Source organism: Malania oleifera, chromosome 5 (assembly GCF_029873635.1).
Source record: "Malania oleifera isolate guangnan ecotype guangnan chromosome 5, ASM2987363v1, whole genome shotgun sequence".
Taxonomy (NCBI): Eukaryota; Viridiplantae; Streptophyta; class Magnoliopsida; order Santalales; family Ximeniaceae; genus Malania; species Malania oleifera.
Genome location: NC_080421.1, coordinates 29,077,340 through 29,094,201, shown reverse-complemented (window position 1 = coordinate 29,094,201; position 16,862 = coordinate 29,077,340). Strand labels below are relative to the sequence as shown.

The 16,862-nt window shown below is 35.7% G+C and overlaps 1 protein-coding gene across 1 annotated transcript; it reads right to left on the bottom strand.

Moving 5' to 3' along the window:
- Window positions 1-1,759: 1,759 nt before the first annotated feature.
- Window positions 1,760-6,786, bottom strand: LOC131156327 (large ribosomal subunit protein eL13z). The gene is made up of 5 exons (XM_058109920.1): window positions 6,630-6,786; window positions 4,252-4,367; window positions 3,973-4,106; window positions 2,391-2,549; window positions 1,760-2,294 (listed from the first exon to the last, which is right to left on the bottom strand). Exons 2-5 carry the CDS (start codon window positions 4,358-4,360, stop codon window positions 2,073-2,075), a joined length of 624 nt encoding a protein of 207 aa, XP_057965903.1. The 5' UTR covers window positions 4,361-4,367; window positions 6,630-6,786; the 3' UTR covers window positions 1,760-2,072.
- Between the last annotated feature and the right edge of the window lie 10,076 nt (window positions 6,787-16,862).

The following is a 16,862-nucleotide window of genomic DNA, read 5'->3' as shown; positions in this document are numbered from 1 at the left end:
CTTCTACATACGAATTATGTTAAATTTATAGAATGTTAAAATTATGTTTGATTAATTACCAATTTGTTTAGTTCGTAGAAATGAAATAGAATCGAATTTATCACTTGATTTTATCAAGCTCGCCATTAAAATTTGCACAATGCAAATAATTAAATGACATATATACACCTATTCACCTTAAGTTATTTAATTATTCTATTGGTGCAAAATTCATTTTATGTGCATATATGTACCCATCTTATAAATCAATAATTTAAGATATTCCAAGTTTCATTTATATTGTGTTACTTGTAAATATTTGCGTTTCAAGTATTGTACAATAGCTTTGTAAGTGAAACTCAAACACTTTTGGACCATAGTCATCATATATCAGTAATTTCACATTAAAACCATCGTGATTTGCTAATTAAAATTTTTATTTTATTTCATTTTTTGATACTTAGACCTCATTTGATACTTAAAAAATACTAAATAAAAGAGAGAATATGAATACATCTATTTTTTCATGTTTGATTATCAAGAAAAGTGAGAAAGAAAATAAAAAATTTAACAAATAAATAAACAAAATTTTGATTATTCACATCATTAAAATTTGATTTTTTTTAATTTTTAGCCATGTTAGAATATTTTTACATTTTTAATAGAATTTTTTTCTTATTATCCTTTCCTTTTCTTTTCTCCAAAAAAAAAAAATTCTTGATTCAAATGGACTCGTAACGGTCAATTAGTGATTTATTTTCTTCTATTTTCTTTTCTTTTTCAAACAATTTTGTCCTCTGCATGATGTTTTATTCTTCTGAGCATAGAATTTTGTTCATTTAGGTAGGCTATCGTCCCTTAGGGAACATCCAAAGAGTCAACTTCAAGCTTTCATACTGAAGGTACTGAACTCAAATCTTGAGAGGCATGAAAAGCAATGTGGAGTGAGCAATGTCTGTCTCCCACTGTGTTGCTTAAGCTTAATATGAGCTTCCAATATGCCCAAAAACACCTAGGTTTTCATAATTTGTAATTTGAGTTATGCTCATAAATAAACATTCACTCATGTAAGGACCCGTTTCAATTTCATGATGCCCTTATCAGCCTACTTTGACTTAGAGTTTCGCTAGATGTAAAAATAGCTTTTCTTAATGAGAATCTATTTGAGAATGTTTATATAGAAGAATCTGGAGGCTTTAAGGAAGTTGGTAAACAAAATGTGATGTGTAAATTGAGGAAATCCTTTATGGACTAAAAGGAGCTTTAAGATTACGGTATTTGAAATTTGATGAGATAGTAACTTTCTTAAGACTAAACGAAAAATACTACTAATTGGAATATGCATCTATTGAAGAGTAATATTTTTTTTATAATGTCTTAATGAATATTTATCATTCTAAATGAAATATAGACATTTTTAGGTTTTTAATTTTAATTTCTTTTACTAGTTAATGAATTGGTATGCCTAATAATGAAAAAAATAAAAATCTTTGGCAGCAACAATTTATTTTTTATGTACAAGTTATTTTATTAGTGAACTTTTTTGAAGTATGTACTTTAAAAATGCCAACTTATTTTATAAATAATCCATTTGTTCAACACTATCATAATTCAACATCCAAGGAGCTCGAAAACCTAATTGAAAGGCTCGAGTAACTCTGCATTGTAAGATTTGCCTCAAAAGGCAACAAGCTCGCCAATTTCTCAGCATGAATAAATGGCCATTTTGATTTTGGCTCCTCAACATGTCACAAGGCACAGAAGGAATCACCTCGACCTGGACCAACCAACAAACCTCAATATGATTCCCGAAACAAGAAAATTAAAATTACACAATTTTTCAAAAGGCACAACAGTTGTTCTAGTAAGTTATATCAAGCAAAAAAGGGAAATTAACATAAAATAATCCAAGCAATTCAGAACCAAGGATTAAGGCATAACATTTGTCCATAGAGCCTACTCAAAACTGCAAACGTTGTGTTTTGGCATCATTGGTAATAAAATGGATTAAAACTTGGTAACCACATTCTGGCCTAAAAATTTGAGGATTTCTACCCAGGGACACCAGAATCACTGCCTCTCCCTCCCATCTTTTACTTCTTTTCTTCCTTCTCTGCCTCAGCAGCCCTCTTCATCCTGACACCAACATGGCGTTGATTCGTTCGTTCTAGCCGCAGCTTGGCGTAGGCTTTAAATGATTTCATCTCATCGGTGACCTTCACAAGCTCAACGGTGGGCTGCTCCCTTGCAATCGGCATGTAAAGACCTTGGACCTGTGTGGCCGTTGCAAGTTCCTCAGGAGTAGAATCACCAGCCTGCAACATGAGTTGTTATTCAAGACAAGCAAAAAAGAGCAAGAACTGAAAATATGGGATAGTAGTCATCAAAATTGTCTATCATGTTTACTGTACCTTGACTTTTCTTGCACGCCTTGGAAAGACAACCAGCTTAGCCTTGTATGTCTTTAGCCTCTGCACATTAGCTTGAAGACCTTCAAGAGAGCGATTCTTGCGACGATGATCAACAGCAATGCCAATGGTTCGAGCAAATTTTTTTGCAATGCCTGCTGCCTAAATGCATAAAACAAAATCAATTTTAATAAATTGGCCAGTAGAGATCAACAATTTCCTATTTCATTTATAAACAATCAAAGTGCTGGGAAAATGTTATTATTCCCTTAGCCCTTTGTTGCATCAAATTTTTGAGTGGGAGAGGCCCTTATCTGTTCTGTGAAAACCAAATATCCCTTTATCCCTTCATAATATCACCAATCAAATTTGAATATGACAACCAACTCCACCTTCCCCAACCCCCCACCCCCCCAGGTGGCCAACACCCCGATTTTCTCGAGCAACCAAATGGAGCATGAGAGAATATCACATCATTATTCAAAAACTCAATAGAACTCAAACAGATAAAACGGCACACAAGAAGCAATGCCATTGAACAAAGTGAGACTCCTAAAACAAAGGGTTCTCCCTTTGTCTATCATTCTCAATAATTAAAATCAATGTTTTAAAAGGCCGTAAGGCGAGGCGTTTTAACCCTCAAAAGGCGAGGCGTAAGAATAAAAGCGATGGGGCATAAGCCTTTAGAGAATTTATTTTTTAAGATAAAAATTTGTTAAATAAATTATATATGTTTAAAATAAAGTGAAAATTAAGAAAATCACAACTGTAATATGGAAAAGAAAAATTAGATGTACTTCGCAAAATACTTGTTGGCCATTCAAAAATTGCTAACTTGAATACTTGACATAAATCATGACAAGAGATAGCTATACCATTACAAAGTTCAAACTATTTTCATGATGCAAGAGACAACTCTCAGTTATCTTGGAAAGGTTGAGGTTCAAGAGTTTTAGAATAAAACTCATATTATGACATTTCTTTTATACAAACATATAGTTAAAATTTTCTAACCAATTCTAACTTGAGAATCACACACCCAAAATGTGTAAGCCTCAACTAAAAAGGCGCAAAAAGCGTGCTTTTTGTAAAAATGCGTAAGCCTCAGCATGTAATGCGTTAGACTTTTTGGAATATGGTATTTTAGATTGAACCTCAAGGCGTTTTAAGCATGCTCTGCCTTGAGGCGAGCCTCAATTGAGTCTTTTAAAACATTGAATAAAATACAAACTACTGTGTAGTGAAAAACCCAGCAATACAAGTTCTTCAATAACATTACAATTCAGGGATCATGGGGAATATGGAGCATGAGAAACAATATAAATGAACCAGATCAAGATCCTAGAGAAAGGAGGAAAAATGGAAGTCTAATAACCATCATTCTCAATAATTACTAACACTGACATGATAAAATCACTTTGCGTTACAAAACTAACAGCAGTGTATTTTTTCCTAAAATTTTCAAAGATTCTCTTCACCATTCATAGTAGGCAAACACTCATCATCTGAAATACTTGCAGCAAATCACACAAAACAGAGACAGTCGAGCACTTTAAAAATACCTGAAAATAAAATACCAACTCACCTTAAGCTCTTCAAGAGAAAATCCCCGGCCTGCCCTAACTTTCATGTTATACTTCAGGGTTTGTCCATGGACGATAGGTCGAAGTGGTCCCGCTGTGGGCTGTGGAAATGTCTTCACAGCCTTCTTTTGCCTAGCTGGAGAATGAATCATGACCAAAAAAAAAACATGAGCACATCATGAGTAAACTCTATAAAAAAATGGAACACTCAAGATCAAAAAACTGTCAAAATGCAAAACATGAATTAAGCGTAATTAATTTAAACGTAATTAACCAATTACCTAACCGTCGTCTTGTTTTGCGGGCGGGCTGGTTAAACCAAGTTTTGACATAATTCTGCCAGTGCTTCTTGAAGTGCCCATTTGGCACAACATTGTTATGCTTAACCATGACTTACCTGCAAATCAACAGGTAAACACCTAATCAACAAAAAAACCCCAAAGAACTGAACAATGCTTTTGAGTTCTTAACTAGAATGAGTACTACGATCCAAGAAGAATAGACAACACAATAATTCTTCTAGGCAATAACAAATTATTTCTCCTGTGTAAAGATATACAAAGAATTAAGACAACTAATCCTGGGCAACATCAAGATGCAAATTTTGGCCCCGGGGAGAGAGAGACAGACAGTGAGAAGCTGATGCTCAAACCATCCTATTAAATTAAAATCTACATCATTGGCAAGCTTGAAAAATTCTTGTTGCTGCCCAGCCATAAATCAAAGTACCTCATTCAAGTGAACATTCATCATCCTATGGTAACACAAAGGATGGAGAGATAAATAGAATCCAACTCTGTACTAACAAAGATTAAGGCAGTTAAATCATAGGTAATCAGTACAGAACCACGGGAACTGATTTGCACTGTAAAAAGGATGAGAGGTGATGATGGCTTAGGTCTATCATAATGGCCCTGATTGTGAATGTGAAATCACTGATTAATCAATAGTCCCAGTCCCAAGGTTTCCCATTCAATGTTTATGAATTTAACTGAGAAAAGGTTGATGGATGGCGACGAATCAGGTTTATCTTCATGGAGGGCCTCAATGTGATAGTGAAATCATGGAAGAATGAATACAATGACTCTGAGTTGTGTCAGTTGATCAAACACTTCAAAAAAACTAAGAAACACAATCGAGAAAGTTGAAGATCACGTTTGTCCTCTATGATGCAGAATGCCTTAGCACGGATTAAGGAGTTGAATGCTCGAGTATACCTGAAAAATAGTGGATATCAAAATAGGAATATGCAATGAATCATGACTAAACTTAGGGCTTCTAAATAATACACCTCAGCTCCTAGACCTCCTGCCATTATGGAGACTTTGAGCTACAATTCAAGAATGGCAAGTAACATAAAATTGGAGGAAAATGCTGCATCAGAGGGGTCAATAGGAGAATAGTAACTAAACTCCTGAGTTAGTTAAAATAAGTCTTCAAGTTGAAATTTTTTAAGAACCACCTAAGTTAGAGATACCCTAATAAAGATAATTGCAGGAATAAATTTTACATGGGGACCAAACATGGAAATTGACTATCCAAGATAAAAGTGGTTATCAAATAAAATAGTCTTCCGAGATTGTAATTTTGAGAAACCATGAAATTAGCATAAAAAATCTATGAGTTATAGAGAAACACTTGTGCAGGCAACAGCAATCAGTGGTATGATTATAATCTCATTACTTTGGCACATAGGGTACAAAGAGGCCAAGGATGACAGGGGAGGATGTACGGACCCGTGACTTCAAGCATAGGTTGTAGTCTTTATAAGGATTTCTGGATGACGATGAGATGAAAAATAACCCTCAATTAACTAACAAATAAAATAACCGCTTGGAACCACATATCAAGAAAAGCTTTAAATGACTAACAAATCAACTAACCACATACAAAAAAATTAAAATAAAGGAAAAAAAAAAAAGGAAAAGGAAATCCACAGATCAAACAAATATTTCATCTTCTCTTTCAAAACCAGCTGCCTATACAGAAAAGAAAGCAAAACAAGTAGTTACCATTCTAAAAAGAAAACAAATGTAAAATGCATATAGGTGAAAGAGGGGAAACAAAGAGAACATCAAATGAAGAATGAATGCAGTTTTTCACACACCAAAAGAAATTTTTTAAGAATATATTGTCATTGCAACAAAATACCGTGCACAAATAATCCAAAAAAATATTGCAAGTCCTACTCCAATCATTCTCTGCTATGTTCACCATAAATTTTCATTTGCAAAACGACAGCAGGTCATTTGAAATCATTATTTCCTAAACTTAATTCCTGTATCTGCATCAGAAGAACATTTACCTCATGTTGCGGTATTTTCAAAATCTATCAGTGCAAATAATAGGTATAATAACACGTAAATATAATTTTTTTTCAATTTTCTTTAAAGGGAAAGACAGTTTTCAACTAAAATGAAAACCCATAACAGATCGATGCACTCAAACTGGTGAGAATCTCATGGACGAAAATAGATCATTTGAAAGCAAAGATTGTGCTAGCTACAGAGTCCAATTTCAGGGACCCATCTAAGTGACTAACACTAGAAAGTAGTCTTAGCCCTTCGATGCACCTATCCGAATACGAACAATCCTAAAAACCAGGATTAAACAACTGCTCCAGCATCACTACCCAGAGGAAGAAGAAGAAGAAGCTTACCACAGAAAGTAAACGCAGGGGCTGTGCGCGGCTGTGCGAGGAGAAATGAGGAGAGGGATTAGGGTTTGAAAGGGGAGGGGGGGATAGTTAGGGTTTGAGAGGGTTTTGTTAGTAATTTCCATGGGGAATGGACCCGAACCCAGCCCAATTGTTTAGCGGGTTAGCCGGTTCGGATCGGGAAAACAGGTTATAGGTTTTATTTTTTAAAAGTTAAAATCACATTTATTTAATATAAATAATACAAAATAAGTGTTATATGTTCACATTTGTTTAAATTAGTAGCCTGATTTAGGTTAGAGTACTCGCAAGACACCTATTTAATTATAATATATATATTATAATATTTTATGGATGCATAATGTATCATTTGTTTCCTTGGAACTTATAATATTTGATGAATACATAATATAACATTTGTTTCTTTGGAATGTCTTGTGTGTACTGATAGCCGATCTCGTAGGATTTCTTAGTATTAATTTCTTGTTCATATTTGCAGATACCTAAAAGTTGACCATCTTTCTATAAATGAGTCATCTTTTGAGTCAAATCACTAGTGTTATCTTACATGCATTTGCACTTACATTTTCTTTTGTCCCAAGTTTTTGCTTATAGTAGATTTATTGAATCTTGCATTTGTCTCAATTCATATTAGGGGTAACCTCTCATGCTAGGAAAAAATGATCTTCTAAGTATCTCTTTTGAGTAGGCCCACAAGTTCGTAAGCCACAAATTTTCAAGTTCAGTATATGGCTCCATTTGGTGTAATTCAATGGTAAAACATATTGCTTGGTTTTTAATTATATGGGATTTCATTAGTAGGGAGAAAATTTTGAGTTTCTTGTATTTTCACTGAAGGTGAGGAATCTAACGTTCTTTTGATAGCTTTGCAACTTACTATGGACATTACAAATTCTTAATTCTGCCTTTTGGGATAATTACTATCATACCATTTTATGAATTTTATAAATTAGGAGTTTGATCTATACTTATATGACAGTAATTATCCCAAGATAGTAAGATTAAAATCCAATTCATATAAGTATAGATCAAACTATTAATTTATAAATTTCATAAAATTGGTATGCCTATCATGGATATTGGGATAATTACTGTCATAGCAAACTGATCATGCTACATCATTACATAACATAATCCTTGATAAGAGTCATCACTGCAAATTGTGAATCTACCATGTCTACGAAAAGAGTAATCATAGATACAATAGCAATCACATCTTAAGCTCCTAAAATTCTGCTCACATCTAGAACTAAAATTTCTCATTCTTTCGAGTTAATATCATTAGCAAGGTTGCAATTAAATAAAATCTCTTAATAAAATGAAAAACAATCATTTGATAACCCTAGAAGCTCCGAAACTCGGAACCTGAAAAACATTGCTCGACCATTCCCAATTCACAAAAAACCTCAATTTTTTTCCACAAAAAATGTCTTTTTGAAACTCCTAAGTCTTAAGGAAAAAATTTCTCAATTTAGTAAGAACTTGTAGTTGCTGAATTTGGCATAAAAACTCTTTTAACATCTTGAGTTGGTTGATCACGGATATTCCATTTATTTTAATAACTCAGTTGTTATTAAATTAAATAAACGTTTTATCTATTCTGGTACATTGGTGGATGGTTTTTATATTATTAATCATGTTTCTCCTACAGTGCAACTAAATAAATTGAATAACACTAATAAACTATCATGTAAGAGAAAGAAATCTTCTGAATTGAACCAAACTTATCTTTGGCACTTACGCCTAGGTCATATTAATTTGAGACGGATTTCAAGGCTAGTTCAAAATGAATCATTTGGTTCATTAGAAGTGGAGGCACTACCGGTCTATGAACGTGCTTAGAAGGTAAGATAACCAAGCGGTCCTTTTCGATCAAGGGCTATAAAGCAAAATAGACATTAGAACTAGTTCACTCTGATTTGTGTGGCCCCATGAATATCCAGGCTAGGGGTGGCTTGAGTATTTCGTTACTTTCATTGGTGATTACTCAAGGTATAGGTATATTTATTTGATGCATAGTAAGTTTGAATGCTTTGAAAAATTCAAGATATTTAAGACGGAAACGGAAAAGCGTCAGGGTAAATGTATCAAGACACCATGATCTAATCATGGTGGCAAGTACCTTTTAGGAGAATTTTTGGATTACTTTTCAGAGGAAGGAATTGAATCCCAATTGTCTACACCTGGTATGCTACAATAGAATGGTGTAACAGAAAGAAGGAATAGGACTCTTATAAACATGGTCAAATCTTTGATGAGTTGGGGGCATGCACTAGAAACGACAACCTATATTCTGAACTTGGTCCCATCTAAGCTTAAGTCAGTACCTACTACACCCACATAATTGTGGACTAGGTGCAAACCTAGTCTACGGAATGTTTGGATATGGGACCGCCTAGCACACATGCTAAAAGGGAAAACATATAAGTTGGAATCAAAGACAGATGTCTATTTACTTGTTGGCTACCCTAGAGGAACGAAAGGTGGTTTATTTTATTATCCTAAGGATCAAAAGGTCATTGTTAGCACCGATGCTCGATTCTTAGAAAAGGACTATGTAATGAACCACAAACCGAGAAGTAGGATTGTTCTAGAAGAGTTGAGAGGAGATATACCAACTATACCAATAATGCAAGAAGAACCACTACAAGACAGAGTTATTGACATCCCATTGCCTCGTCGTAGTGGGAGGAATGTTGTAACTCGAGTTAAGTCTGACCAATCACGTGCAACTACCATCAATACGCCGGTTGTACAATTAGGGCAAAATGATGGTGCACAAGGATCAAGATCAACACAGCAAAATGTGTCTCGTCATAGTGGGAGGGAAGTACACCAGCCTTGTAACGACCTGCCTAATTTACCATATATTTTTTTCCACATAATAACATTTATAATAATTCTAATAACCTGCCAACTGCCAAAGTCATGATAACTTGAACCCATGGGTACTAGGGATATACCTATCATAAAACTCTGGTACCTAAGCAGTGAAAAATATAAAATCACATACATACCACAAAACACCAGAAACCATACCAGAGTTCTACTAAATTTGTCATATATATATACATACATCTCAAAAAAAAACCAAAAAGTATCTCTAGGGTCATAACCCAAAAATTCATCTGACCCTAGTTCAACCCACTTACCCTACAGACAGGGTAGTTCAGTCCACTTCTACTGCAACGAGGTTCTATTTGCCCTCCTATCTGGATTTCCTAAAATATTTGTAATGCTGGGGTGAGACACCTCTCAGTGAGGGAGATAAACTAATATTAGTGTGTGACAACATGAGTATTTTTCGTGATATACATATAAACAGTACATAGTTTATATATTTTATAAACAATTGTATCATATTTGAATAAAATATTATTTATCATAACATAGTTTAACATACTAATTTCCTGTATTGGAAAAAAAAATCATTTTATATAAACATATCATACTTGAATTATTACCCAGGATAGATAGATAGTTAGCCATCATCATGTCTTACCCCCCACATGACAGGGTCGTGCAGCTCGAAGGCGGGACCTAGTAATGGCTGGCCGACCATGTTAAGTCAATATCAGTTACAGTGTAAGTACGATGGGTCTATTCCACCTATGTCGGACTATCAGCAGAACTACGACACTCCTATAAAGCCACATTGACTACCATCTCCCACACTCTACATAAAATGTGTAGTAGCACTAACATAAACGTAAACGTAAACGTAAACATACAGCTACGGTATCGTGCTTCATAAAACTAAACTAAGCTATCCGGTTTCTGATAACATATAATACTTTCCATATCAAAACATAGTTGTTTCGTATTTCAGGGTAATATTTGACATAAACATATTTCATGATTTCTTACGTACCATACATAATCACGGCATTTACGTCGGCATAATTTATAACGTAAAAATCATGGCATTTACGCTGATATAATTCATAATGTAAAAATCACGGAATTTACCGACATAATTCATAACGTAATAAACATACATTCTTGCACTATTTAACATAATCTTAAAAACATAGTTCCTGTACTATTTTTAGGGGTTTCCTGAAAACTACTATAACTTGCTTATCTTGGAGAAATCATAATATTTCAAAATAACATAATTTTCATAGAAATATTATACTTATGCCACACAATTGTACATAGCCTTATAAACTTATAATTTGTTCTGAAATCATATTTCCGAATAAAATGTGTTAAAATCATTTCCATATTCAACAGCAATATTCCTAAACATAATTCTATATTATACATATTTTCCCGAAAATAAATGCAGCATAATGATAAATAATTTCATAAAAAAGGCTGACTTAATTTATCCCCTTACCTACCTTATTGAGAAGCCCACAAAATTAACCAAATCTACTCATGTATTTCCTAACTCAACACCCTAAAATTTACATTTTTCCAAACAGAACCCCAGTATTATTCCATCTAATACATTTTCCTCAGTCTAGAAATACCAAATACTTTATAAAATTTAAAATATACAACTTACCCAGATTTTGGGATGGTGCCCAAGTTGGTCAAACCAACGATCTACTCCGGTAAACTTGAAGAGAATCTTCTCAGGAGTAACGCGGTGACTTCCGATTGTCAAATTGACGAAGAACGAAGCCGAAAATCTAGAGAGAAGGTGAGGGAGATGAACCTAGAGAGAGAGAGAGAGCCTTGCATGCAACTTCCTCGCTGAAAACCAGAGTTTGACATATTTATAAAGTGCAGATTCGTCGACAAGACACTTCACCTCGTCAACGAGTCTAAGAAGGAAGTTTATCGACAAACACTTACCACTCGTCAACGAATTCCAGGCCCTGAAACCAACCCTCTCGATAATTTATCGTCGACGAGACACGTGTCCACGTCGACGATCACAAGAAGCCTATTCATCGAGGAGACCCTACTGAGTCCTTTTTGAAATTCCTTTTTCTCTCCTTCCTTTAATTATTTAATTACTCTAATTTTTTGGGTCTCTACAAGCATGATCGGTATATGTTCTTGGGAGAGTCTTATGACAGGAACCCTGATGAACTAGATACTGAACCCGGTAACTACTATAAAGCACTTTTAGATAAAGATGTAGAACTTTGGCAGAAGGGTATGAAATCAGAGATGGAGCCTATGTACTCTAATCAAGTCTAGGATCTTGTAGAGCCACTCGAAGGGATAAAACCCATCGGATGCAAGTGGATCTATAAGAAGAAGAGAGGAGCAAACGGGAGGGTCAAAACCTTCAAGGCTAGGTTTGTTGCGAAAGGGTTTACTTAGAAAGAGGGAATCGACTATGAGGAAACTTTCTCACTGGTAGCCATACTAAAGTCTATCCGGATTCTCTAATCCATTGCAACTCATTTCGATTATGAAATTTGGCAAGTGGATGTCAAGAAAGCTTTCCTTAATGGAAGTCTTGATGAGTGCATCTATATGGTGCAACCAGATGGTTTTGCAACAGTAGGCCAACAGCACATGTTATGCAAGCTTAAGAAATCCTTTTATAGACTTAAAGAGGTATCTAGGTCTTGGAACATCCGTTTTGATCAAGCCATTAAATCTTATGGTTTTGATCAATGCCCTAATAAGTTATGTGTATACAAAAAGTATGTTGGAAATGTGGTGGTATTCTTGGTGCTATATGTGCATGATATCTTACTCATCATAAACGATGTGGGGGTATTATCTTCGGTTAAGGTATGGTTATTCGGACAGTTTGACATAAAGGACTTCGGAGAAGCCGGTCACATCCTTGGGATCAAGCTTCTGCGAGATCGCAAGTAAAGGATGTTAGTCTTATCACAAGCTACTTATGTCAATATGATTCTTGCCCGTTTTAGCATGCAGGATTCCAAAAAAGGGTTACTCCTTATCAGACATGGAATCTCTCTATCCAAGGATCAGTTTCCTAAAACACCAATTGAGGTAGAGAACATGAAGGCAGTTCCTTACGCATCAGCAATAGGAAGTCTTATGTATGCTATACTTTGCACTGGACCTGACATCTGTTTTTCCATAGGCATGGTCAGCAAATATCAGTCTAGCCCAAGGTGGGAACACTAGATTGCTACAAAACATATAATCAAGTACTTGGAAAGGACTAGGGATTATATGTTGGTTTATCAGGGAGGTAGTCTAGTACCCATTGGGTACACATGATTTATCAAGGAGGTAGTCTAGTACCCATTGGGTACACAGACTCAGATTTTTAGTCAGATAAGGATTCTAGAAAATCAACCTTAGGAAATGTGTTTACCCTAGTAGGTGGAGTCATTAGTTGTAGGAGTATCAAGCAATCATGTGTTCTTGATTCCACTATGGAGGTCAAATATGTGGCAACCTCTGAGGTAGCCAAGGAGGTCATTTGGCTAGGAACTTTCTATTGGATCTAGGAGTGGTGCTTTTGGTACAATCGCCTATTACATTTTACTATGATAAAAACGGGGCGGTTGCTAACTCAAAGGAACCTAGGACCCACAAGAGGGAAAAACACATTGAGTGTAAGTATTACTTGATACGAGATATCATGCTGAAAGGTGATGTGAAGGTGACCAAGATTGCATCGGCAAGCAACCTGGCAACCCTGTTTACAAAGAGCTTACTAGTTAGGACTTTTGATAGTCATGTAGAGGGAATGGGAGTGAGATGTATGGATGGGAGTAAGATGTATGGCAGCATGGCTTTGAGTCTAAGTGGGAGTTTGTTAGGGATTTATATTGAAAAACATGTTTTATGTAATTGGTTTTAGTATTTATTAATAACTTTAGTTATTCTATTTAATCAGAATATTTGTAAGCAATGTTTGCCTGACATTATTTATTTAATGATTATGCATGTGTCTTTTATTCTATATAATAGGTAATCTATTGTGTAGAGTACGATTTATACACAGAAGATTAGATCATCAGTTCTTATAGGATATAAGTTTATTATTCACAATCTTAAATGAAACTGAACACACCATTGGTAAGACTGTAGCACAAGGTTTTAATAAATCTGTCTTAACTATTGGGAATGGTACAGTTCCAACTCCTTGTGCTAGTACACTTTGTGTGTATTGAACATGATTGTCATGAGGTAATTGTTTTTATACTGACTATATAAAACAATTAATACCTCATGGTTATTATGAGTGTTTATGCTCTTAATCCTGATATGATTATTGGACACGTGCATATAGTGTTTATTGCTTTGTATCATAAAAGAGTGAGATTCTTTATGAGTCAAAAAAACTCAGTGAGTTGGGTGATGACATTATGTGTATGGTGAACTTAGCTAGTTCTCACGTTTTGTTAGAAGTGAGGGACTTCATCTCATCCTTCATCACAAGCTCTCTCTTGCCCAAATATCCTGCTTATCATGCTTCATCATAGCATTTGAGCTCTCCTCCATCTGTAAGAAGTAAATAATCCATATACCTTTTAATTGGTACAAGGGGCCGAGAAGATCTCCTAAGCTCAGGAGCTAGAGTAGGAGGTGATGGTGCGATGATTTGCTCCTCAGTTCCTCTGCCTGAGGATTCTTGACATTTTGTTGTTGTGTCTACTCTACCTGAGGATTCTTGGCATTTTGTTGTTGTGTACCGACACCTTCATGGACATCATCCAAGTCTACATAGGTTGTTTCATTCTGAACTAATTCCGTGGGTTCTATTGTATGTCTGTCCTTGCACATTAATTTTTCATTGAAGATCATGTCTCTGATTTTGATTACCTTCTTGTTTTCATCGTCTCAAATGCGATACCCATACTCATCTTCACCGTAGCCGACAAAGGTGCATTTTCGGGACTTTAAATCGAACTTGTTTTCGACATGATCACTAATATGCACATATGCAACACAACAAAAAAAAACTTAAAATGTGAAAGTCTCACCTCTTTTCCACTCCATACTTATTCTGGTAGTCTGTGGTCCAATGGTACTTATGGACTCTTGTTGATCTAGTAAGCTGCTATGTTGGCTGCCTCTTCTTAAAACTACTTTGGTAGGTCTGACTGCATGCACATATTTATGGCTCTTTCAGTTAATTATTAATTCATTCGCTTGGCTACGCCATGGTGCTTGGGGGGTACCTGGCATAGTTCTTTCCATCCTGATGCCATGTTCATAGTAGAATTTCTTAAACCTGGTGTCTTCACACTCATCACCGTTGTCGATTCTCAGCTTCTTGATTTTTAAACCAGTTTCATTTTCAACCATTGCTTTCCATATCTTAAAAGCATCAAAGACATCTGATTTATATTTCAGAAAGTAAACTTGTACCTTTCGAGAATGATCGTTGATAAATGTCATGAAATAATTCCTTCCACTTATGGATGAGACAGTCATCGGCCCCCATACGTCTGAATGGACTAGTTCAAGTCTCTCATTCTTTGGGGTACGGGTGTATGTCTGGAAACTAACCCTTTTTTGTTTTCTGAGTATGCAATTCTCGCACATGTCAATCTCTACTAACCGTATATAACTCAATTTTCCCATTGAGTACATCACCCTGAGTCCCTTATTACTCATATGACCGAGTCGTTAGTGCCAAATGTTGCTATCGTCATTTCTTGTAGCAACTGAAATAAACATGTAGACAATGGAGGTCACATAAAGTGTTCCACTTTTCTTACCTCATGCAATCGTCAGTGCACCCTTTGATATCTTCTATTCATCGTTAATGAATGGCGTGGTGTATCCCTCATTTGTCAGTAGTCCAACTGAGATCAAGTTCTTTCTTAGGTATGGAATATATCTGACATCCTTCAGCTTCCATACGAACCAATTTAGCTTGATCTTCACAATTCGTTTGTCGACTATGTTGCAAGATTGATCATTGTCAAGGTATACCTTACTGTAATCACCTGGTGTATACTCTTCTAGACAATCTCTACTATAAGTGGCGTGAAATGATGCTCCAGAGTCTAAGACCCAAGACTCCTTCTTGCTTTCCAAAGAGCATATCAACTTTTTTTGAAGTGACATTTGCTTCTGTTTTCGCCTCATATTCTTTCCTTGAACCTTTGCACTGATTTCTGTAGTGCTCGATCTTTGCACAGTTCTAGCACTCAATATTCTTTGTGCCCTGGGAACCTTTGGGATTTTTGGATCTAAACCACCTGGTCCTAGATCTGCCGTGATTGTTTGATTACCCACGCCCGCTTTCTTTCCATGAATATTTCCCTCGATTTTTCATGTTCAAGGCTGAACTTCAAGCGAAAGCATTGTTTGATTGCATCTTGATCTCTTCTGTCAAAATCATGTTAATGACCTTGTCATACTTCAACTTTGATTTTCCTGCAGATTTACTGATCGTAATAACGATACCTTTCCAACTCTCGAGAAACTGACTAAGAATCAGCAAGGCACAGATTTCACTACCAAAACTGAGGCGAGTTGATCTAACAGTTCGTTGAAATTGTTTAGATGTTTATTAAAGCGCATGGTGAAAAAGTTTTTCATTAAGTGTACCTTATTTTCAGTTGATGGCTACTCGTACATATTGGAAAGTGCATCCATAAGTGATTTAGTGGTTGTCATGTGCTTGATGTTGAAGGTAACAGACTTTGCCAACGTCATCCTGACAGCTCCGAGAGCCTTCTGGTCAAGCAACTCCCACTCGTCCTCCTTCATGGATTCTAGCTTTCCCTTCAGTGGTAAGTGCAACTCCTTACCAAAAAACTAGTCCTCGATTTTGCATCTTCTAGACATCAAAATTGATGTTGTCAAACATCTTAATCTTTAAGTTATTTTCGTTCTACATCTCAATTCACCTATCTAGAGATGTAATTAACTCAAACGGATAGCACGGTTGGATCTGGAATGGCCAAAAACCTTGGAAATGGTTCGACTTGTTTGGAAAATGGACCTAAAATGGCTCCAAAAAGCCTAATCAAACTTTCTAGTTAAAAGGTCAACCCTCCGTTAAACTTAATGGAATATCCACTTTTTACAGAATATTCGGTTAACGTTAGTGACATAGTTTTTTGATGTGGCAAAGTGGGCCCTGCTTGATGACGTGACAAGGTGGGGCTCGGTTGATGATGTGGGGGCTGACGTGGGAATGTGGCCCCTAGTTGATGACGTAGTCGTTGACGTGATTGATGACCTAAATGTCAAGTGGTGCTAACGTGGTCTGTTGGCCGAGGAGTAGAGTTTAGAGGGGGGGTTGAATAGACTCTTTACGTATTTTCGATTTTCTTTTCAAAATATAAATTTTTACAAGAG